General features: G+C 45.2%; 1 protein-coding gene across 1 annotated transcript in view; it reads right to left on the minus strand.

The window, feature by feature from the left end:
- LOC126199629 (A disintegrin and metalloproteinase with thrombospondin motifs 7-like) overlaps nt 1-23,220 on the minus strand; it is a 583,524-nt gene that overhangs the window by 445,165 nt on the left and 115,139 nt on the right. Inside the window, exon 6 of the mRNA XM_049936555.1 lies at nt 17,750-17,943. Within this exon, the coding sequence (XP_049792512.1) occupies nt 17,750-17,943 (194 nt within the window). The remainder of the gene's footprint in view (nt 1-17,749; nt 17,944-23,220) is intronic.

Here is a 23,220-nt window from a genome sequence, read left to right on the forward strand (position 1 = left end):
GATGTCAATATGCAGTGCTCTGTCTTTTCTCTCCTCGGTCGGAATGATGGAACTATAACTCGTCGCCGGTCACGATATTGAAAAGGAAGTCGTTTCCTTGGAGACGATAGCGCTGCAAAAGTTGCTCGCAACATTCCAATTGATGCTGCCTTTTCCCTCTGTGAGACGGTGTGGTACTCACTGTGCTTAGATTTTACGGTATCATAACTGTTCAGTAATGAAACCGACACGTACCGTAGCTATTCCTATATCGTTTGCGATACGCTTTTGAGTGAAACGCAGGTCATTTTGAATCAAATCGTCGACGAGTTTGCGATGTTTATCGTCTGTGGCAGTGATCGGACGTCCACTGTAAGTTTCATTAACAATTATGGCTATTCCAGGTTCTATCAACATCGTTATCACCATAAACAGCCATTAAACGATGATGAATCTCTACAAGAGTGACTTTTTCAGCAGTTACAGCCGGCCCCTGAGGCCGAGCGGTTCTAGGCGCTTCAGTACGTAACCATGCGACTGCTACGTTCGCAGGTTCGATTCCTGCATCGGGCATGGATGTGTGTGATGTCCTTAAGTTAGTTAGGTTTAAGTAGTTCTAAATCTAGGGGACTGATGACCTCAGATGTTAAGTCCCATAGTGCTTAGAGCCATTTGAACCATTGGAGCAGTTAAAAATTCGACAATTCGCGTTGACATAGGACTAGAACACCTCTCCATACTTCCGCTACTCAAAATACTCCATATGAACGCAACGCATTCAAACTGCGCTTGCGTATAAAGGAGGAAGTTACCTCTCACATGTCACATGCCGTCTCGTAATACAGTTTTTGATGGGAAAGAGAACCAAAGTACGCTTTATCCAAGAGTTACAATGGGATCTGGAAGAAAGGGGAATACAGCAACCGGAGATATAAACCGACGTGATTTTAAATTAAAAAATTCAGGCCTTCACAGATTTCGAGGACAGAACTAGACCCAGAACAAAATCATCAAGGACAGAATACCGTAATAGGTTGCAAAGCATGAGAATGAAAGACTATTGTACGAGGAGGAACACCAGAAGAAACGAAGCTGGCGCGAATTATCGTGTACCTCAGACGGCTGAAACGAAAAGAAGAAGAAATGAGCTAGCTGATAACATCGGAAGCCCTATGAGGCTTTTTTCAGAGGTTGCTGTTATCTGTAGGAAGGTTACATCACCAGAAGACTGTAGCGAAATGAGGAATAACCTGCAAACGATGATTGGTGCTAGCACTGGCAGTTGACTCTGAACCAAATAAATATAACATATGGCGCGTCAACAGGCGAAGTCATCGTTTACAGCTCGATTACGCTATTGTTGAAAATCACTGTAAACAGTAACAGTAGTAAAACACATAATAGTAACAGTCCGTTGTCTCCTTAAGTGGAATGACCCACAAAACACGCTGCAAGAAAAGTAGATGCCAGGCTGAGATTTATTAGAAAAAGGTTAATGAGATTTAGTTCACTCGCGATAGAAGTGGCTTACAAAACAATTGTTCGACCGGTTCTTGAGTACTGTTCATCGGTCTAGGAGACTTACTAAGTAGTGTTAAGGGGCTCCGGAAAGGCTCAAAATCATGAAAAGTTCAATTTGTACTTTTTTGCGTTTTCTGAATCTGCAGACTATTACCTTTTAATAGATATATAATTTATTCAATTCCGAAGACTACAACTATTTTTAAATTTTTTTTGAAATGTGTTCTACATGGGCGTGACCCACTGTGGCGCTGTTAAACTGCTGTCAAATGGTGTTATTATTAACGTCTGTGTTCATCAGGTACATTTTAGTGATGTGAGATAAAGTATAAAACCTATTTTCAGAGACTTAGCAGCACCTGAACTGTTGAAAAAGTGTATTCACGGAAAAACTCAAAACCCCAATGAAAGTGTAAATAGTGTTATATGGTCGAGAATCCCCAAGACTGTATTTGTTGGAATAGAAACACTTCACTTTGGTGTGTATGATGCTGTTGCGACTTTCAATGATGGCAACATTGTAAGGTGCAAGGTATTTAGAAATATGGGAATGAAGATAGGTTCTAACATGGTACGAGCGATGCTTGCTTTAGACAAGGAACGCCTTCGGGCTGCAGACAGGGCTGTAAAGAGTCTAGAAATACAAGCAAGAGTAAACAGGAGGAACAAGAGGAAGCTGGAGGAGGAGTTTGCAGAGGATGAAGATAATCCATCCTATGGACCTGGAAAGCACCAAAAAGTTAATCCAATCCTTGTCGCTCGATTCCCAAAACTTTTATTTTCTCATACTAATTACATGTTTTCTAAGGATCTTCCAAATATATTTGTTTCAAACTTTCAGTAAATGTTACACAGTACCTTCTGCATAATTTAACACAGCCTTTTTCCAAAAAACTGTATATTTTTGAATATATGAATAAAAAATTGCAAAAAAATGTTGTGAATTTTCATTACAATTGAAAAAAATCATCTTTAATAACTGAACTAAAATTTTGTAAAATCCCTGTGTTAAGTTGTAGCCCATATTCCAATAAATGATCTGTAAAAAGTTCAACTTCCTACCTCAAATACTTTGTGAGGAAAGATGTAATTTATAAGCGTTATTTTAACATTGCAAGTATAGGGCGTTCCGGAGCCCCTTAACAGAAGAGGTAGAAAAGATCCAACGAACAGTGGCATATTTGTCCACGGGACTGTTTAGTCAGCGCGAGAGCGTCAAGGGGGTGCTCAACAAACTACTATGGCAGTCGTTACAAGAGAGGGGTCGTACGTAAGGGAGAAGGTTGCTGTTGAAATTCCGAGAGTGTACATTCGAACAAGGGTTGGGGAACATACAGTCTATGTTCGACGACAACGTGCAATAACCAGTCACAGACGGCACGTGGTTGCCACCAACAGTGGGGGGTATATAAACGGGGAGGGGGGACGCGGAAAGTAGTGCAGTCGTTGTCGTAATGCGGAAATTGAGCGTTTTATCTGGCGTCCAATAAGCATGATCGTTGGTTTTCGGGCCAAGGGTGGAAGCATTTCCGAAGTGGCGTGCCGCTGCGTTTAAAGTATACAGTGCATGGCAAAGCAGAGCTATCTAAAACCTGAACCGAGGCAACTGCGGTGCAACACAGCTCATAGATGACAGAGGCGAACACGGCAGCAGAGATGTGTACGGGCGAACAGATGTGCAACTGTTGAGCAACTGACCGACCAGATAAACCGAGGAGATACTGACAACGTCCCGTCAACGACCGTTCAGCGAACGCTGCTGCGTATGGCTTCCACAACTAGCGCCTGGTTTATAAACACATGATGGCTGCTGTTCATCTGCGACGAAGAATGGAGTTTGTAAGCCAGTGCTGCAACTGGACGTCCACTGAATGGCGACAGATGGCCTTTCAGATGAAATACTTTTTATCCTCCAAAGGACAGATGGTCATTTGCGTATACGGCGTGAAACGTCTGAAAGCAAGCACCCTGTAACAATTTTCGGAAGGGTCCAGGCAGGAGGAGTGAGCGTTATGGTCTGGGGTATGTTTCCATGGCATTCCCTGAGAGATCTCGTCATTCTGGAAGACACAATGGATGAACACAAGAATGCATCTATCCTTGCGGACCATGTCTACCCCTGCATGTACTTTGTTTTTTTCCTCAGCACGATGGCATCTACCAACAGGACAATGCAACGTGTCATAAAGGTCGCAGTGTACGTGCGTGGTTGTAAGAGCACCAGCATTATTTTACCGTACTTCCCTGTGCACCAAACTCTAAGAGTTTAAGCCCAATCGAAAATCTATGGGCGCACCTCGATCGGGCTTTAGGTGCCACGGATCTTCATCCGAGAAACCTAGAGCAGCTGGCCACAGTACTGCGGTCGGCATGGCTCCACATCTCTGTTGGTACCTTCCAGAACCTTACTAACTCTCCTCCTACACGTCTTACAGCGGTCCACCTCGCAAAAAGTGGGTATTCAGGCTTTTGACTTGTAACCACATTAATTATTTTCTTCCACATGTAACTTGTTAAATGGCCACTAGAAAAAAAAATCAGATAAATTAGAGCTCATACGGACATTTATCGACTGAAATGATAGTTAAATCAAGACCCTAACCTGTCGACAGGCGTTGATATACATCCACGGGGACAGCTGAAAATGTGTGCCCCGACCGGGACTCAAACCCGGGATCTCAGAGTCCCGTAAGAGTTCGCGCAATGCGTGTGCATCCAGCACAGAAGCAGAAGGTCAATGGCCGGTTAGCCTTAACTATATGAAGATGGTATCTGTTCTTTCGGACAGATACCATCTTCATATATTTATCGACTATCGCATTTCATACGAACCGTGAGCGAAGGGAACAAATAAGGGGTAAGATGGTAGTAATACAGAGGTACCCTCCGTCACACACCGTAAAGTGGCTTGTGGTGTAGGTTCGAAGATGTAGATGAAGATTTATTATATATTTTTTAACGCGTTGATAAAGCCCCTCTGGCGTCTGAGATTGCAGCTAGCTCATGGCAGCATCTTGTAGATCCTCGTCAGGGTTGCATCTTTGGGAAGCAAGCCATTCTTCACGTGCAAATCACTCGGAGCTAGGTTTGAGACGGCGTAGGACTTACGAAAACTGACCGACTTGAAGTGACGCAACATTTCTTCTGTTGTCGGCATAGGTATGGCCAAGCATATTCGTGCAAAATAGATCTCAACACCGGTAGCACGAGACTATGACGCTTGTTTTGAATGGCAATTCTCAGTTTCCTTAATATCTTGCAGCAGGCTTCAGAATAGACTGTCTATCCATATTTCATAAAACCTGCAAACGAGATTGCTTTAGCGTCGTAAATAACGGTAGCCATACCTCTTCTGGTTGAGAGTGCTTCGGGTGCTTATTTTGGTTTTTAAGGCCACACTACTGACGGGAGTTTTGCCTCCATATTAGTGTAGAAAATGTATGTCTTGTCACCGGCCAAGTTTATTACCAGTAGGCATTTACCTATCGGCAAAGGAAATCTAGGGAACAGGAGTTTTGGAGTTCAAAAACTGTACCAGTTGGTTGAATATAGCTGGAATTCTGTCGTCATCTAGTCCTTCTGCTCCACAATTTGTCAACAAGCGACACCCATTGACGTAGAATATCTTCAATCATCACATTTGTTCAGTATAGCCACAAATTTTGCCATGAATGACAAGACTTTTTTAAAGAAAGTGTTCACATTTTTCAGGACTTTCAATAACATCTACAATAAGCTAACGAGAAGATATGTGGTTTTAGTGCTATCGTGACTTTGTCTAGCCAGTGTAGCAGCAGTTTCGTCCCAGTCACTACTTTCAACCTACACGAAAACTTGGGTAACTTTCACCATAGCCCTCATGAGACACAGCGAACAATGATTCAATGAAACTTCCTGGCAGATTAAAACTGTGTGCCCGACCGAGACTCGAACTCGGGACCTTTGCCTTTCGCGGGCAAGTGCTCTACCAACTGAGCTACCGAAGCACGACTCACGCCCGGTCTCACAGCTTTACTTCTGCCAGTATCTCGTCTCCTACCTTCCAAACTTTACAGAAGCTCTCCTGTGAACCTTGCAGAACTAGCACTCCTGAAAGAAAGGATACTGCGGAGACATGGCTTAGCCACAGCCTTGGGGATGTTTCCAGAATGATTGAATGGCCTGTACGTACAATGTAACAATACTGATCAAGAATACAGAATGGGCCCCCATGCAGCGGAGTATGCAATGAAATTAAACTTCATGAACAATTTGGAACAGTTTATTGGAGGATGACTGCAACTCGGCCCCTTGCATTCGCCAAACGACACATCCAAAAAGTATTCAGGATCAGCTTCTAAGCATCATTTAGTCAGCACCTCTATCGTATATACTAAGCCTCAGAGGTTCCACTTCGTACATTGTCTGATTTTCATGCCTATGAAATAATGACATTTCGGAGATATTCTTAGCCATAGACAAGTTCATTGGCCTCTGTAGCAAGGAGCTCCTTCATTGGTAACGGAGGAGTAAGTGAGACGCAACACCCACACCCACAAATTTATCACGACAGCCACATTTTTCGTCCTTCAGAAAGAATACCCCGTGAACCAGACAAATTGTCGATCGGCAATGCCTACCGTAAGCAGGTTCTATTTCTGCTTAGCTCACTGTAAACTGAACAACAGCGGTGAATAACGGCGCATAGCCTGCACGTCATACTGACAACTACTGCGCACGTGGTACAAAGAGCGATGCAACACGACCGTGTAAAGACCTGTCTTCATTTCTAAATTTCCCTCACTTCGTATTTGGATTGTGCGCTTTTCGAAAAACACATTTTATGAATATAAAACAGTGCCGTACCACAATGGAATTGTAGAAAGTTATGAAAAGTGTGTACCGCTCATATTCTGATATCTTATGAACATCACGTTTCGAACCTGAACTGCGGCTACCCTTTTTGAAATACGTCAACTAATCATAAACAACTAGCAAGACTCCAATTTCTGTGGAAGGTCTCTAAGGAAAACATTACGATTGGCATGAATTCGCTTTACATATTACAAATCGTTGTAGTTCATCTGAATTACGATATACTGGCTGAGGCAGGAGGAAAGGTTCATGCTTTGAGGGGATATAGTGACTCTGAATAAAAAAACGTCATATCAACATATGCCCTGTTTCTAACAGTTTGCTAGGAAACTAGCGAAAACAATGGGGAACATAATAAGTGCATTTGATAGTGAATGAAACATTGTGATCTTATGAATTCCACCGTCAACTGCAAAACATTTTGCAGAACTTGCAGAAAGCCGTTGTGCGCTGATCTGAGTTCATTCTTCACTTGAGCATACGCATGTAAAATACGAGTGAAATATTTCTCCTTTGTGTCCACTCTGCGCTTGTTGACTTCGTTTTTAAGCCAAACCCAGAAAAGTAATCTAACTGAGTAAGACGGGGGGAAACTTGGTGACTAAGAAATGACTATACGGCAACAAATCCAACGCCCAGGATACTTTTCAGTAAGGTATAGTGTCACTGGCGTATGGAATGTGCAGGAACTGCGTCGAGCTGAAAGTACATACTACGTCATGTTGCCAAAGGAATACCCACCAAGTATTCTGATGACACATTTTCCAGAAAAGCAATATACCGTGTTCCATTAAGACGGTTATCTAAAACAACTGAATCAATCAGCTGGTCATCGATAACGTCGCACCATACGCACTGAAATGGTCGGTAAAGACAACACCACGTAGCCTAATGTATCTTTGGCTGTATTCGCATGTGAGTGCTGCCGAAGAAAGACATGAGACTGACGATATGGGCTGCGCGGGGTAGCCGCGCGGTCTTGGGGCGCCTTGATACAGTCCGTGCGGCTCCCCCGTCGGAGGTTCGAGTCCTCCTTCGGACATGGGTGTGTGTGTTGCCCATAGCGTAAGTTAGTTTAAGTTAGATTAAGTAGTGTGTAAACCTAGGGACCGATGACCTCAGCAGTTTGGCTCCATGAGACCCTACCACAAATTCCCAAATTCCCACTGACGATACGATTTTCAAACATCTGTATGCCGGATAAGGTTAAGAAAAGCGCGTTTCTTCATTTGAAGTTTTTTTTTCAGAATTACCAATACTATCACCCCTCAAAGCACGTTCCGTTCCTCCTGACTTACCCGGTATCTAAGCTCACAGAATAAAACTGGGCAACAGTTTGGCAAGCAGTACAATATTACTGATTCGTCCGCCATGACTCGAGTTTAACGTTGCTTCTGTAAACCAGTCTAGGAGAAAGTAGAGACGAGTTCTCGTGAAAGAGAGTTATCCTTCATTAGTCAGTAATAAACTTGTTGGCTATTCCTCACGATGTCGCAACGAAAAGAAAGTAGAAAGGGGACAATGAAGCGCGTTCTCCTTTTGGTTACCGTCCCAAGAGCAAAACTGAAAATTTCCGCAGACATTGATGAGGTGATGCGTCGTAAGATTTTATTAAGGCGGTAAGATTTATCTGTTGGTAAGAAATTATGGTTGGTTGAAGAAACAGCTAGCTAAGTGCTAGCAGCATAATTATGCTGCACTGCTGGCCATTAAAAATGCAACACCAAAAAAGGCAACATACAAGAAACGTCAAAATGACCTGAAGTATACTATACGCCTGAATACACAAATGATAAGCATTTCAATATAACTGCATGAAAGAAGGTAGGAGTAAGGTCATCGACATTACGTAAATAAGGAATTATTACGTAGAGGGTTTCTCATTCAGAAATAACATTTCAATGTTGGTAGTTTGTGAGACGATCGTGTAATGCCTCGTATAAGAAGAGAAACGGACTCCCATGTCTGATATCGACATCGGTAAGATCGAGGCCTATCAAATCTATGGGTTATCGTTCTACAGTGTTACTGTTCATTTTGGTCAGGATTCCATGACTATCGTGCGAACATGGAATCGACGTGTTCAGGAAAGCTATATTCAACGCCTCTCACCATGACAGCGGATCAGCGCGACTAGCGTCCGAAAGGACATATATCGTTTGCTCGGGCGTGTAGGATCGTACAGCTGCGTCACGTACATTAAGTCAGAAAATGGTCTTTTTACGGCAAGACAAGTACCGACATGGGCAGTGCGACGGCGTATGGATCTTCACTATCAGCACGGCAATCGTTGTTGCAGCTTCCCCTGACGTGGCGGTAGGGAGAGGTGCGATGGCAGTTATGCGCCCTTCGACAATACTGGACACAGGCGTTGTACCATGACATCTCTTCAAGCCAGTCGTGGTTCTGCATCCAGTTCCACGATGGACGTATCCGTATGTGGAGGCTCTCAGGATACTTAAAGAATCTGGAGGTAGTGAATGATTGTGTATATCTAGGATTTCTGATCAATGACGCAGGAAAATGTCACAAAGAAATTAAACGAGGAATCGTCCTTGGCCGAGCAGAAATGGTTAAACTCACTAAGATCTTGCAGAGCCTGGAATATCCAAAACAACGAAGATGAGTTTGATGTAATCACTGGTGTTTCCTGTGTTCTCGTACAGCTGCGATACCTGGACCGTGAAAGCTAGCGACTAGACCCGAACTGATGACCTCGAGATGTGGTGCTGGCGGAAGTTGTTACGTGTACCATGGACAGGAAGAAGAGCGGAACTTTCACTACAGAAGAGTTTAGCATCATAACAAGCTTATCTTCCCGCGTTAACGAAAGATACTTCCAGTTTCTTGAGTGTATTTTGAAAGAAGAAGGGGGTAATTTAGAACAAAAATCTTGCAAAGCAAAATCGAAGGCAGAGCACGAGAAAGAACTGCAAGCATGTGGCTGGATCAAGCGCAGAAGATTCCCGGCCTGCCTCTTCACATCATATTAAGAAGAGATGCAGATCTCTGTGTATAATGATGATACTGTATATACGCACAATAAGTAAAAGCTCCTTCACGTTATTGGAATTTTAATGGCTTGTATCGTGTATAGGGGCATCTTTCAAGAAAAAATAAATATTCTTTTTGGTGTTCAGATGCTAAAAATTGGGTGACTTCCTTTATGTTCTCGAAAATTCGGGACAAATAGCCGCAGTTGCTGACACTTTCGAGTTAACACAATGACTCCTACTTGCAAAACAATATTAAATTTTCTTCGCCTTTTTCCAGGTCTTTCTGAAATAGTAAAGTCTCGGAAAGTACTTTATTCCCTTTATTGTGCGTATGGAATACCTAGCTTTCCCTACAACCTTCTCAAGGTTTTGATGAGACTTTTACTTCCTGATACGTCTCTTCCATTAAACAAATTTAATTGCATTGTGTATAATCACAAAATGTTCAAATGTGTGTGAATTCTAAGGGACCAAGGTGCTTAGGTCACCGGTACCTAGACTTACACACTACTTAAACTAACTTAAAATAACTTATACTAAGAACAACACACACACATACACATACACCCATGCCTGAGGGAGCAATCGAAACTCCGGCGGGACGGGCCGCGCAGTGCGTGACATGGCGCCCTAAACCGCCGGGCCACTCCGCGCGGCCATATAATCACACGTGCATGATTGTAAACAATTTTCCGTACACCAAAGGAGCACGAAGACTGTAGTGCCATGTGTGAAGTAAAGAGATAGCAACGAGGAAGCTGGAAGCGTGCAGGTCGGCAGGCAACAGTCAATACTGCGGTGGCTGCCCATTCGGAACGACGTTATACGGGGGCGTGCTGAAAAATAAAGCCTCCGAATTTATGTGAAAAGTCTTAAAGCTTTTTCAGTAAAACAACATGCTACATCTTTACTCTTCATGTATACATTTCTCAATATACACTCCTGGAAATTGAAATAAGAACACCGTGAATTCATTGTCCCAGGAAGGCGAAACTTTATTGACACATTCCTGGGGTCAGATACATCACATGATCACACTGACAGAACCACAGGCACATAGACACAGGCAACAGAGCATGCACAATGTCGGCACTAGTACAGTGTATATCCACCTTTCGCAGCAATGCAGGCTGCTATTCTCCCATGGAGACGATCGTAGAGATGCTGGATGTAGTCCTGTGGAACGGCTTGCCATGCCATTTCCACCTGGCGCCTCAGTTGGACCAGCGTTCGTGCTGGACGTGCAGACCGCGTGAGACGACGCTTCATCCAGTCCCAAACATGCTCAATGGGGGACAGATCCGGAGATCTTGCTGGCCAGGGTAGTTGACGTACACCTTCTAGAGCACGTTGGGTGGCACGGGATACATGCGGACGTGCATTGTCCTGTTGGAACAGCAAGTTCCCTTGCCGGTCTAGGAATGGTAGAACGATGGGTTCGATGACGGTTTGGATGTACCGTGCACTATTCAGTGTCCCCTCGACGATCACCAGTGGTGTACGGCCAGTGTAGGAGATCGCTCCCCACACCATGATGCCGGGTGTTGGCCCTGTGTGCCTCGGTCGTATGCAGTCCTGATTGTGGCGCTCACCTGCACGGCGCCAAACACGCATACGACCATCATTGGCACCAAGGCAGAAGCGACTCTCATCGCTGAAGACGACACGTCTCCATTCGTCCCTCCATTCACGCCTGTCGCGACACCACTGGAGGCGGGCTGCACGATGTTGGGGCGTGAGCGGAAGACGGCCTAACGGTGTGCGGGACCGTAGCCCAGCTTCATGGAGACGGTTGCGAATGGTCCTCGCCGATACCCCAGGAGCAACAGTGTCCCTAATTTGCTGGGAAGTCGCGGTGCGGTCCCCTACGGCACTGCGTAGGATCCTACGGTCTTGGCGTGCATCCGTGCGTCGCTGCGGTCCGGTCCCAGGTCGACGGGCACGTGCACCTTCCGCCGACCACTGGCGACAACATCGATGTACTGTGGAGACCTCACGCCCCACGTGTTGAGCAATTCGGCGGTACGTCCACCCGGCCTCCCGCATGCCCACTATACGCCCTCGCTCAAAGTCCGTCAACTGCACATACGGTTCACGTCCACGCTGTCGCGGCATGCTACCAGTGTTAAAGACTGCGATGGAGCTCCGTATGCCACGGCAAACTGGCTGACACTGACGGCGGCGGTGCACAAATGCTGCGCAGCTAGCGCCATTCGACGGCCAACACCGCGGTTCCTGGTGTGTCCGCTGTGCCGTGCGTGTGATCATTGCTTGTACAGCCCTCTCGCAGTGTCCGGAGCAAGTATGGTGGGTCTGACACACCGGTGGCAATGTGTTCTTTTTTCCATTTCCAGGAGTGTAGTTACCCTGGCGAAGAACACATTTCTCCGAACAAAAGATAAGTTTGTTGGTACCGTCACTATCGAATGCGTGACAGAACCACAGTCTCACCTCTGCTTGCCCCGATTCATCATTATTAAAGTAAAGTTCTCGAAGGTCTTCGGAATGGGTCAAGTCGGGAATTTATGGAGGATGATCGACGACAGTAAACCCAGAGCGTCGGATTGTTGCATGCGTTGTAGAGCTCGTGTGTGGTCTGGCATTGTCATGCTGAAGGAGAAGGTGCTCCGTCTTTAGAAACTCGCTCACACCACTCTGTTTCTCACGCACCGACATAGTTACGTTACACACCATCGTGTTACACGCTACAATTCGGAGTCCTCTAGTGGCAGAGGGTTGCAACTGGCGTCAGTGAAGCGCGAAAGTAGAGCGAGTAACAAGCATGCTATGTCTTACCTCAACAGATATTGAGAACTGAACAAAAAAATTCGAGAGCATTACTTTTCAGCACGTCCTCTTATAATAGCCAGCCGGCCGCGGTGGCCGAGCGGTTCTAGGCGCGTCAGATACGGTCGCAGGTTCGAATCCTGCCTCGGGCATGGATGCGCGTGATGTCCTTAGGTTAGTTAGGTTTAAGTAGTTCTGATTTCTAGGGGACTGATGACCTCAGATGTTAAGTCCCATAGTGCTCAGAGACATTTTTCTTATAATAGCCCAGCGCTCACGAAGAGAAGGCGTTTCCCCGCTGGTGTCATTTTGGGCGAGTCCTACACCATTCGTGGTAGACAGGCTGGGCAATCCTAGTCGACACAGCAACAAACCGGATAAGTTGATTCACGACATGGCGACGGACATGTCCAAACGTGACAACTCCTTTCTGCCATTCTTTTTTCATGGCTCTGAGCACTATGGGACTTAACTTCTAAGGTCATCAGTCCCCTAGAACTTAGAACTACTTAAACCTAACTAACCTAAGGACATCACACACATCCATGCCCGAAACAGGATTCGAACCTGCAACCGTAGCGGTCGCGCGGTTGCAGACTGTAGCGCCTAGAACAGCTCGGCCACTCCGGCCGGCCTCTGCCATTCTGTTATGTCTCCACACCTACTCATTTTACTGCTCTGAATTCATACACTCGATTGGTAGATACTTCCATGATATACACTGAAGAGCCAGAACATTACGATCACCGGCCTGCTATCAATGTAAACCAGTCCAGGCGATAACAGTGTCGCCTGTCGAGGAATTACTGTCACTCACACACAGGCACGTTGCATGTAGTGTCACTAAGCGTGTTGTCCGTGTATAGATCTATCTAAGATTGTCCGAGAAAAGATTGTGATGGCCCGGAAGCTTGCCACGAGCATTTCGGAAACTGCACGATTTGTCTGGTGTTCGAGGAGTGTTGTGGAGAGTGTCTTCAATACGCGACGAAACCTACGAGAAACCAGATCCGGAGGTCGTGGGGTTGGCGGCCACCCCTCACTGCAGATCTACATCTACATCTACAACTACATTTATACTCCGCAAGCCACCCAACGGTGTGTGGCGGACGGCACTTTACGTTCCAGTCGCGTATGGTTCGCGGGAAAGCCTCCGTGCGCGCTCGAATCCCTCTAATTTTACATTCGTGATCTCCTCGGGAGGTATAAGTAGGGGGAAGCAATATATTCGATACATCATCCAGAAACGCACCCTCTCGAAACCTGGACAGCAAGGTACACCGCGATGCAGAGCGCCTCTCTTGCAGAGTCTGCCACCTGAGTTTGCTAAACATCTCCGTAACGCTATCACGCTTACCAAATAACCCTGTGACGAAATGCGCCGCTCTTCTTTGGATCTTCTCTATCTCCTTCGTCAACCCGACCTGGTACGGATCCCACACTGATGAGGAATACTGAAGTATAGGTCGAACGAGTGTTTTGTAAGCCACCTCTTTTGTTGATGGACTACATTTTCTAAGGACTCTCCCAATGAATCTCAGCCTGCCACCCGCCTTACCAACAATTAATTTTATATAATCATTCCACTTCAAATCGTTCCGTACGCATACTCCCAGATATTTTACAGAAGTAACTGCTACCAGTGTTTGTTCCGCTATCATATAATCATACAATAAAGGATCCTTCTTTCTATGTATTCGCAATACATTACGTTTGCGTATGTTAAGGGTCAGTTGCCACTCCCTGCATCAAGTGCCTATCCGCTGCAGATCTTCCTGCATTTCGCTGCAATTTTCTAATGCTGCAACTTCTCTGTATACTACAGCACCATCCACGAAAAGCCGCATGGAACTTACGACACTATCTACTAGGTCATTTATATATATTGTGAAAAGCAATGGTCCCATAATATTCCCCTGTGGCACGCCAGAGGTTATTTTAACGTCTGTAGACGTCTCTCCATTGAGAACAACATGCTGTGTTCTGTTTGCTAAAAACTCTTCAATCCAGGCACACAACTGGTCTGATATTCCGTAGGCTCTTACTTTGTCTATCAGGCGACAGTGCGGAACTGTATCGAACGCCTTCCGGAAGTCAAGGAAAATGGCATCTCACTGGGAGCCTGTATCTTATATTTTCTGGGTCTCATGAACAAATAAAGCGAGTTGGATCTCACACGGTCGCTGTTTCCGGAATCCATATTGATTCCTACAGAGTAGATTCTGGGTTTCCAGAAATGACATGATACTCGAGGAAAAAACATGTTCTAAAATTCTACAACAGATCGATGTCAGATATATAGGCCTATAGTTTTGCGCGTCTGCTCGACGACCCTTCTTGAAAACTGGAACTACCTGTGCTCTTTTCCAATCATTGTCGGAGATCGTAGGCTGGATAGAATGGTAAAACAGGACAGGCCGCGAACTGTGGCGGAACTAACATCAGACTTTAATGCTGGGTAGAGTACAAGTGTGTCTGAACACACAGTGCGCCGAACACTCCCAACGATGGGCCTCCGCAGACCACGACCCATGCACGTGCCAATATTAGCACCACGATATCGGCAACTGCGACTGGAATGAGCACGTTACTATCGGCACGTTGCGCAGTGGCGGAGCAGTGCATGGTCTGACGTACCCCGATACCTTCTTCATAATCCTGCCGATGGCAGGGCGCAAATTCGTCGCCTTTCAAGGGAACAACTCTTTGAAACCTGTACTGCAGGACGTAGACAAGCCTCCGGTGGCCCTGTTATGCTCTGGGGAACATTCTTGTGGGCATACATGGTTCCAGTGGAGCTCGTGTGAGACACCATGATGGCCAAGGAGTATCGTGCACTGGTTGCATACCACTTACACCCCTTCATTAAGATCATGTTTCCCAACGGCAGTGGCATTTTTCAACAAGATACAGCTCCACCTCACAAGTCCAAGAGTGTGATGGAGTGGTTTGAGGAACACAGTGGAGAGTTCCAATTGATGCGCTGGCACCCAGATCGCCAGATCTGAATCTGATCGAACACATCTGGGATGTGACTGAACGTGGCTTCGGAGCCCATCGCTGCTTCCCCTGAAATTACGGGAATTAGATGACTTGTGTGTGCAGATGTGTTGCCAGCTCCCTCCAGCGACCTAAGAAGGCCTAATTGCTTCCATGCCATGACACGTCGCCGCTGTTATCGGTGCCAAAGGTGGACATACCAGCTACTAGGTGGATGGTCATAATGTTATGGCTGATCAGTGTCTACATCACCACGCTTCAGACCAGTTCTATACGTTCATTTTTTTTTATTTTTGAGTCATTAATCTTCTGACTGGTCTGATACAGCCCGAGACGAATTTCTCACCTGTTCCAATCTTTTCATCTCAAAGTATCAATTCTACATATGTCCTCAATTACCTGTTAGATGTATTGTAATTTGTGTCTCCCTCTATAGTTTTTACCCTCATTTGCTTTCTCTGTTACCATGGAAATTATTTCCTGATGTCTTAACAGATGTGCTGCTATCACATCTTATTGTCAGTATTTTCCATATATTCCTTTCCTCGTCGATTCTCTGGTGAACCTCGTCATTCCTTACCTCATCAATCCACCTAATTTTCAACATTTCAACATTCTTCGGTGCCACCACGTCTCAAATGTTTCGGTTCTCTTCTGTTTCGATTTTCCCACAGTCCATGTTTGAGTACCAGACAATACTATGTTCCTAACGCACATTCTCAGAAATTTCTTCCCCACAGTACAGGATGTATCAAAAAGAATCATCCGATTGGCACGTCAATATTTCTGACACTAATAAACATATACAAGGAATTTTGTTTTTTGAAAGTTTTTCATACCTTGTCATAGGTGTTCAGTACGCTGACCATGAGATGCACGACATATGTCCATGCGGTATTGAAATTGTTCCCACACTGCAGCGAGCAAGTCTTAAGTTACAGCTTCCACAGCTGCTGTTATGCGATGTCTCAGTTCATTCATTGTTTTTGATAACAGAGGCACATAAATAGTGTCTTTTATAACCCTCCCCCCCCCTTCCCCACGAGAAATAATCACATATAGTCACGTCCGGTCGGTGACCCTGGAGGCCAGTAAAGTAAGGCTGAACCATCTGATCCAGTGCATCGTTGAGTAATCCTTTGACTTAAAAATTCTCGCACTTCCGGATGGTAGTTTGAGGGAGCCTCATCCTGAAGTCAAGTCGTTCGAATCACTCTCCATCTGTGAGAAAAGAAAGTTCTCAAGCAGATCGTGATATGTGCTTCCTGTAACACTGTTTTCAGCAAAGAAAAATGGACCATACACCTTTCTCCGTAAAACTGCACAAAACGTACCAAACTTTGGAGAGCCCCTCTCATTTTGTACAATTTCATGTGGTTGTTCCGTACACCACATTCTCACATTATGACGGTTCACCCTCCCATTTAAATGGAGTGTTGCCTCGTCACTAAACACTAAAGCGTGGAAGAAAATTGCCTCCCGGTGGAGGTTCGCGTCCTCCCTCGGGCACGGTTGTGTGTGTTCTTAGCGTAAGTTAGTTTAACTTAGTTTAAGTAGTGTGTAAGACTAGGGACCGATGATCTCAACAGTTTGGTCCCTTAGGAATTCACACACATTTGAACATTCCATCTTGCCAAGAGCAAAATTACAGAACTCCACACGTTGTTTTTAGTCCCCTTCAAAATGGTTCAAATGACTCTAAGAACTACGGGACTTAACATCTGAGGTCATCAGTCCCCTAGACTTAGAACTACTTAAAACTAACTAACCTAAGGACATCAGACACATCCATGCCCGAGGCAGGATTCGAATCTGGGACCGTAGCAGCAGCGCGGTTCCGGAATGAAGGGCCTAGAACCTCTCGGTCACAACGGCTGGCTTGTCACCTTCACGAAGAGCTTGTAGTACTGAATTTTGTATGGTTTCATGTGTGAACATCGACGCAACACACCCCAGACGGACATTGTGGACATGTTGAGCTGTCGAGCTGCACGGCGACCGGATTTCTGTGGATGCCTTGTGAAACTATGGTGGATGGTTCGACGTATCAGACACTGGGGGGGGGGGGGGGGGCGAATTGCCTTTACACAGACAACCTGTTTCTCAAACTTTTTCATGACATAGTCTAATGCCCTGTGTGGTAGGAGGATCCACACCATGCCTAGTACGAAAGTCACGCTGAACACTTATTACTGACCCGCACTGCGCAAAACGAAGAACAAAATACGCTTACTGTTTTCCTGACACCATTTTTACTAGAGCTGAAGTGGGCGCATACTGCTGCTACCTAGCGGGAACCATGTAAAAGTCAGGAGTTTGATCTTTCCAATAGTACGTCGTTCACGCACATATCTCAAATAACGAAATAATTACGATTTTTTTTAAATAAAATGATTCTTTTTGATACACGCTGTACTACACACCACACAAAGCTCTGAAGTTTCCAGGATGCTCTTTAAAGTTGGTGATAATAATTTTTTGCGGTGAGCTTAACTCGAAGTCTATTAGCACATTACTGTTGAATTGAGGCGAATTGTTGATGAAATAGGAGAAGAAATAGCCATAATGATAACAAAAAAGTGCGCTAGGAGCGATGTTTGCCAGGTACTCGCCATGTTCATGATGGTGAGGATGTAGTTCTCGAGGTCGGAGCCCTTGTGGTAGTCGAGGAACTTCTTGTCGGCGACAACGAGCGTCTCGAGGTACCTCGGCTGGCTGACGGAGCGCGCGCTGGCGTTGCGACCGCTCCAGCCCTCCTGCTGCGACTGCCACCGCAGCCGCTCCGCCCACGCCGCCCGCCAGTCGTCTGCGGCACACGATGCAGCCGAGCTGAGCACAAGTTATTTACTACCTTTCTGCCAAACAAAGTTTGTTCTTGTAATAGGTTTCATTTCGGACTGTCATATAACTGCTTTGAGCGCCAGCTATATGCGTCCTCTGCAGACAGTGTACACAAGCCTCATTCCTTTGTTCGCCCATGTGCTCGCTTGACGCTCCTGCCCCGAAGTTACGTCGGCATCTCTGTGGATTACGGACAAGTGTGCACCCTTCTCTGTGAGTGTGGTTCTACACTGAACCATTGTGGCCTGCTGGTACGACATTATTACGGTATGCCTTGTTCAACTTGATTATTTACTTAGCTTTCTATCCCACGGTTGTACGATATTATACTAGTTGTTTCTGACTGGGCCTCTGAGGTTTCATCTGATTCGAAGCGCACTATAGTCTAGCACACAGCCCTTTTATGGTTTTTAAAATGTTGTAAAAGGAAAATTTTAGGTTCGTAATAATTGCTTACTCCCATTTAGAATCGTTCAAGCTAGGACTATATTTACACTACACACCATTAAGATTGCTACACCACGAAGATGAGAGTAATACGCAACGCCGTGCTGGATCCCAACGGCATCGTATCACTAGCAGTCGAGATGACAGGCATCTTATCCGCATGGCTGTAGCGGATCGTGCAGCCACGTCTCGATTCCTGAGTCAACATATGGGGACGTTTGCAAGACAACAGCCATCTGCACGAACAGTTCGACGACGTTTGCAGCAGCATGGACTATCAGCTCGGAGGCCATGGCTGCGGTTACCCTTGACGCTGCATCAGAGACAGGAGCGCCTGCGATGGTGTACTCAACGACGAACCTGGGTGCACGAATGGCAAAACGTCTTTTTTCAAATGAATCCAGGTTGTGTTTACAGTATCATGATGGTCGCATCCGTGTTTGGCGACATCGCGGTGAACGCACATTGGAAGCGTGTATTCGTCATTGCCATACTGGCGTATCACCTGGCGTGATGGTATGGGGTGCCATTGGTTACACGTCTCGGTCACCTCTAGTTCGCATTGACGGCACTTTGAACAGTGGAAGTTACATTTCAGATGTGTTACGACGCTTCATTCGATCCCTGCGAAACCCCACATTTCAGCAGGATAATGCACGACCGCATCTTGCAGGTCCTGTACGGGCCTTTCTGGATACAGAAAATGTTCGACTGCTGCCCTGGCCAGCACATTTCCAGATCTCTCACCAATTGAAAACGTCTGGTCAATGGTGGCCTAACAACTGGCTCGTCAGAATACGCCGGTCACTACTCTTGATGAACTGTGGTATCGTGTTAAAGGTGCATGGGCAGCTGTACCTGTACACGTCATCCAAGCTCTGTTTGACTCAATGCAAGGCGTATCAAGGCCGTTATTACGGCCAGAGGTGGTTGTTCTGGGTATTGATTTCTCAGGATCTATGCACCCAAATTGCGTGAAAATGTAATCACATGTCAGTTCTAGTATAATATATTTGTCCAATGAATACCCGTTTATCATCTGCATTTCTTCTAGGTGTAGTAATTTTAATGGCCAGTAGTATAACTTATTTTGCTATTCCTACAGGTAATCTGAAGATCCTCCAAGAAGGCTAAACGCGTTGTTAGTAAAATAATCAAGACTGTTTTTATATTTTCCGCAGCTCGTGGTCGTGCGGTAGCGTTCTCGCTTCCCGCGCCCGGGTTCCCGGGTTCGATTCCCGGCGGGGTCAGGGATTTTCTCTGCCTCGTGATGACTGGGTGTTGTGTGATGTCCTTAGGTTAGTTAGGTTTAAGTAGTTCTAAGTTCTAGGGGACTAATGACCATAGATGTTAAGACCCATAGTGCTCAGACCCATTTGAACCATTTTTTGTTTTTAATTCAAATAATCTACATACGTTTGCTGTACCAAACGGTCTAATAAAGTGTAAAATATTTCACGAAATTCCGTTAAATTTTGGTTCCACGACAGATAACACTAAGTTAAAGGTCGTAGATTCAAGTAAATACCCAGGGATTACAATTACAAATAACATCAATTGTAGCCTTCACATCGATAATGTTGTGGGGAAAGTGAACCAAACGTTTCATTTTATTGGCACAACACTTAGAAGATTCAATAAATCTACTAAAGAGACTGCATACAACACGATTTTCCGTTCTCTTCTAGTATATTTCTGCGCAGTAGACAGACTTGACGGAGGACATCGAAAAACTTGAAAGAACTGCAGCTCGTTTCGTATTATCGCGATGTATGGGTGAGAATGTCACGGATATTATACACAGTTCAGGTAGCAATAAATAAAACTGAGGCGTTTCTCACTGCTGCGAGATCTTCTTGCGGAATTTCAAGTAGTGACTTTATCCTCCTAATGCGAAAATATTTTGTTGGCTCCCACCCACATTGAGAGAGATTACCATCGTGGCAAAGTAAGAGACATCAGAGATCGCGCAGAATGATTTAGATTTTCATTTTTCCTAACTGCTATTCGAGAGTGGAACGGTCGAGAAACAGTCTGAAAATATTTCTGTGAAGCCTTTGCCAAACACTTAAATGTGAATTGCATAGTAATCGTGTAGACGTGGATGTAGATATTTCCCACATTGTAGCGTAAAATGAAACTTTCTGAGATAGTAAAAACAAGAGCGGTCCGATTACGGTTTACTGACCACTCGAAATTACTTTTAATAAAGCCTTATTATCTCAGCAGTAGACTGCAGTATCCAAACCAAGTGAGCTGGTTCTGTGCAATGATACGGGACTCTTATTTCAGAGGACGGTGGTTCAAATCCCTGTCAGGCCAATCGGAATTAATTTTGCGTCATTTCTCTAATTGCTTAAGGAAAATGCCGGGACGATTCCTTTCAAAAGGCTTGTGATCTGTCTCTGATGACCTGGTCGTCAATGGAGTATTATACGACATGAACCATGGACCTTACCGATGGGGGAAGGCTTGTGTGCCTCGGCGATACAGACAGCCGTACCGCATGTGCAATCTCAACGGAGGGGGTATCTATTCAGAGGCCAGACAAACGTGTGGTTCCTGAAGAGGAGCATCAGCCTTTTCAGTACTTACAAGGTCAACAGGGTGCATGATTTACTGATACGGTCTTGTTGCATCAAACAAAACGGCCTTGCTGTGCTGGTACTGCGAACGGCTGAAAGCAAGGGGAAACTACAGCCACAGCTTTTTCCCGAGGGCACGCAGCTCTACTGTATGGTTAAATGATGATGACATCCTCTTGGGAAAAATATTCTTGAGGTACAATAGTCCCCGATTCAGATCTCCGGGTGGGGACTACTGAGGAGGACGTCGTCATCAGAGATTAAATGTGAGATACCTTAATCGGGCAGGTCGGTTAGAAAATTTAAAAAGGGAAATGGATAGAATAAAGTTAGATATAGTGGGAATTAGTGGAGTTCGTTGGCAGGAGGAAAAGCAGTTCTGGTCAGGTGAATACAGGATTATAAATACATCATATAGGGGTAATGCAGGAGTAGGTTTAATAATAAATGAAAAAATAGGAACGCGGGTGAGCTACTATGAACAGCGTAGTGGATGCATTATTGCAGCCAAGACTGACACGAAGCCCGCACCCTCCAGAGTAGGACAAGTTTATATGCCAACTAGCTCCTTAGATGAGGAGATTGAGGAAATGTATGACGACATAAAAGAAATTCTTCAGATAGTTAAGGGAGCCGAAAATTTAATAGTTTTGGGGGACTGGTATTCGATAGTAGGAAAAGGTTCAAATGGCTCTGAGCACTAAGGGACTCAACATCTGTGGTCATCAGTCCCCTAGAACTTAGAACTACTTAAACCTAACTAACCTAAGGACATCATACACATCAATGCCCGAGGCAGGATTCGAACCTGCGACCACAGCGGTCACGCGGTTCCAGACTGAAGCGCCTAGAACCGCACGGCCACACCGGCCGGCGTAGGAAAAGGAAGAGAAGGAAAAGTGGTACGTGAATATGGATTGGAGGAAAGCAATGAAAGAGGAAGCCGCCTTGTAGGATTTTTCACAGAGAATAATTTAATCATAACTAACACTTGGTTTAAGAATCACGAGAGAAGGGCGTACGCCGGCCGGAGTGGCCGAGCGGTTCTAGGCGCTACAGTCTGGAACCGCGAAAACCGCTACGGTCGCAGGTTCGAATCCTGCCTCGGCCATGGATGGGTGTGATGTCCTTAGGTTAGTTAGGTTTAATTAGTTCTAGGGGACTGATGACCTCATAAGTTAAGTCCCATAGTGCTCAGAGCCATTTGAACCATTTGAAGAAGGGCGTATACGTGGGAGAGACATAGAGACACCAGTAGGTTTCAGATTGATTATATAATGGTTTGGCAGAGATTTAGGAACCAGGTTTTAATTTGTAAGACATTTCCAGCGGCAAATGTAGACTCTGACCATAGAACTGCAGATCAAAAGTGAAGAAACTGCAAAAAGGCAGGAATTTAAGGAGATGGGATCTGGATAAACTGAAAGAATATGAGGTTGTAGAGGGTTTCAGAGGGAGCATTAGGGAATGATTGACAAGAACAGGGGAAAGGAATGTAGAAAAGAATGGGTAGCTTTGAGAGACGAAATAGTCAGACAGCAGAGGATCAAGAAGGTAAAAAGACGAGGGCTGGTAGAAATCCTTGGGTAACAGAAGAAATATTGAATTTAAATGATGAATGGAGAAAATATAAAAACGTAGTAAATGAAGCAGGCGAAAGGGAATACAACGTCTAAAAAATGAGACTGACAGGAAGAGCAAAATGGCTAAGCAGGGATGGCTACAGGGGAAATGTAAGGATGTAGAGGCTTATCTCACTAGGGGTAAGATAGATACTGCCTACAGGAAAATCAGAGAGACCTTTGGGGAAAAGAGAACCGCCTGTATGAATATCAAGAGCTCAGATGGAAAAGCAGTCCTAAGCGAAGAAGGGAAAGCAGAAAGGTGGAAGGAGTATGTAGAGGGTCTGTACAAGGGAGATGTACTTGAGGGCAATACTATGGAAATGCAAGAGGACGTAGAGGAAGATGAGAAGGGATATAGGACACTGTCTGAAGAATTTGACTGAAAGACCTAAGTCGAAATGAGGCCCCGGGTGTAGACAACATTCCGTTAGAGCTAATGGTAGGCTTCGGAGAGCCAGCCGCGACAGAACTCTTCCATCTGGCTAGCAAGATGTACGAGACAGGTGAAATACCCTCAAACTTCAAGAAGAATATAATAATCCCAGTTCCAAAGAAAGCAGGTGCTGCAGGTGTAGAAACTACAGA

This window comes from Schistocerca nitens, chromosome 8 (assembly GCF_023898315.1).
Source record: "Schistocerca nitens isolate TAMUIC-IGC-003100 chromosome 8, iqSchNite1.1, whole genome shotgun sequence".
Taxonomy (NCBI): domain Eukaryota; kingdom Metazoa; phylum Arthropoda; class Insecta; order Orthoptera; family Acrididae; genus Schistocerca; species Schistocerca nitens.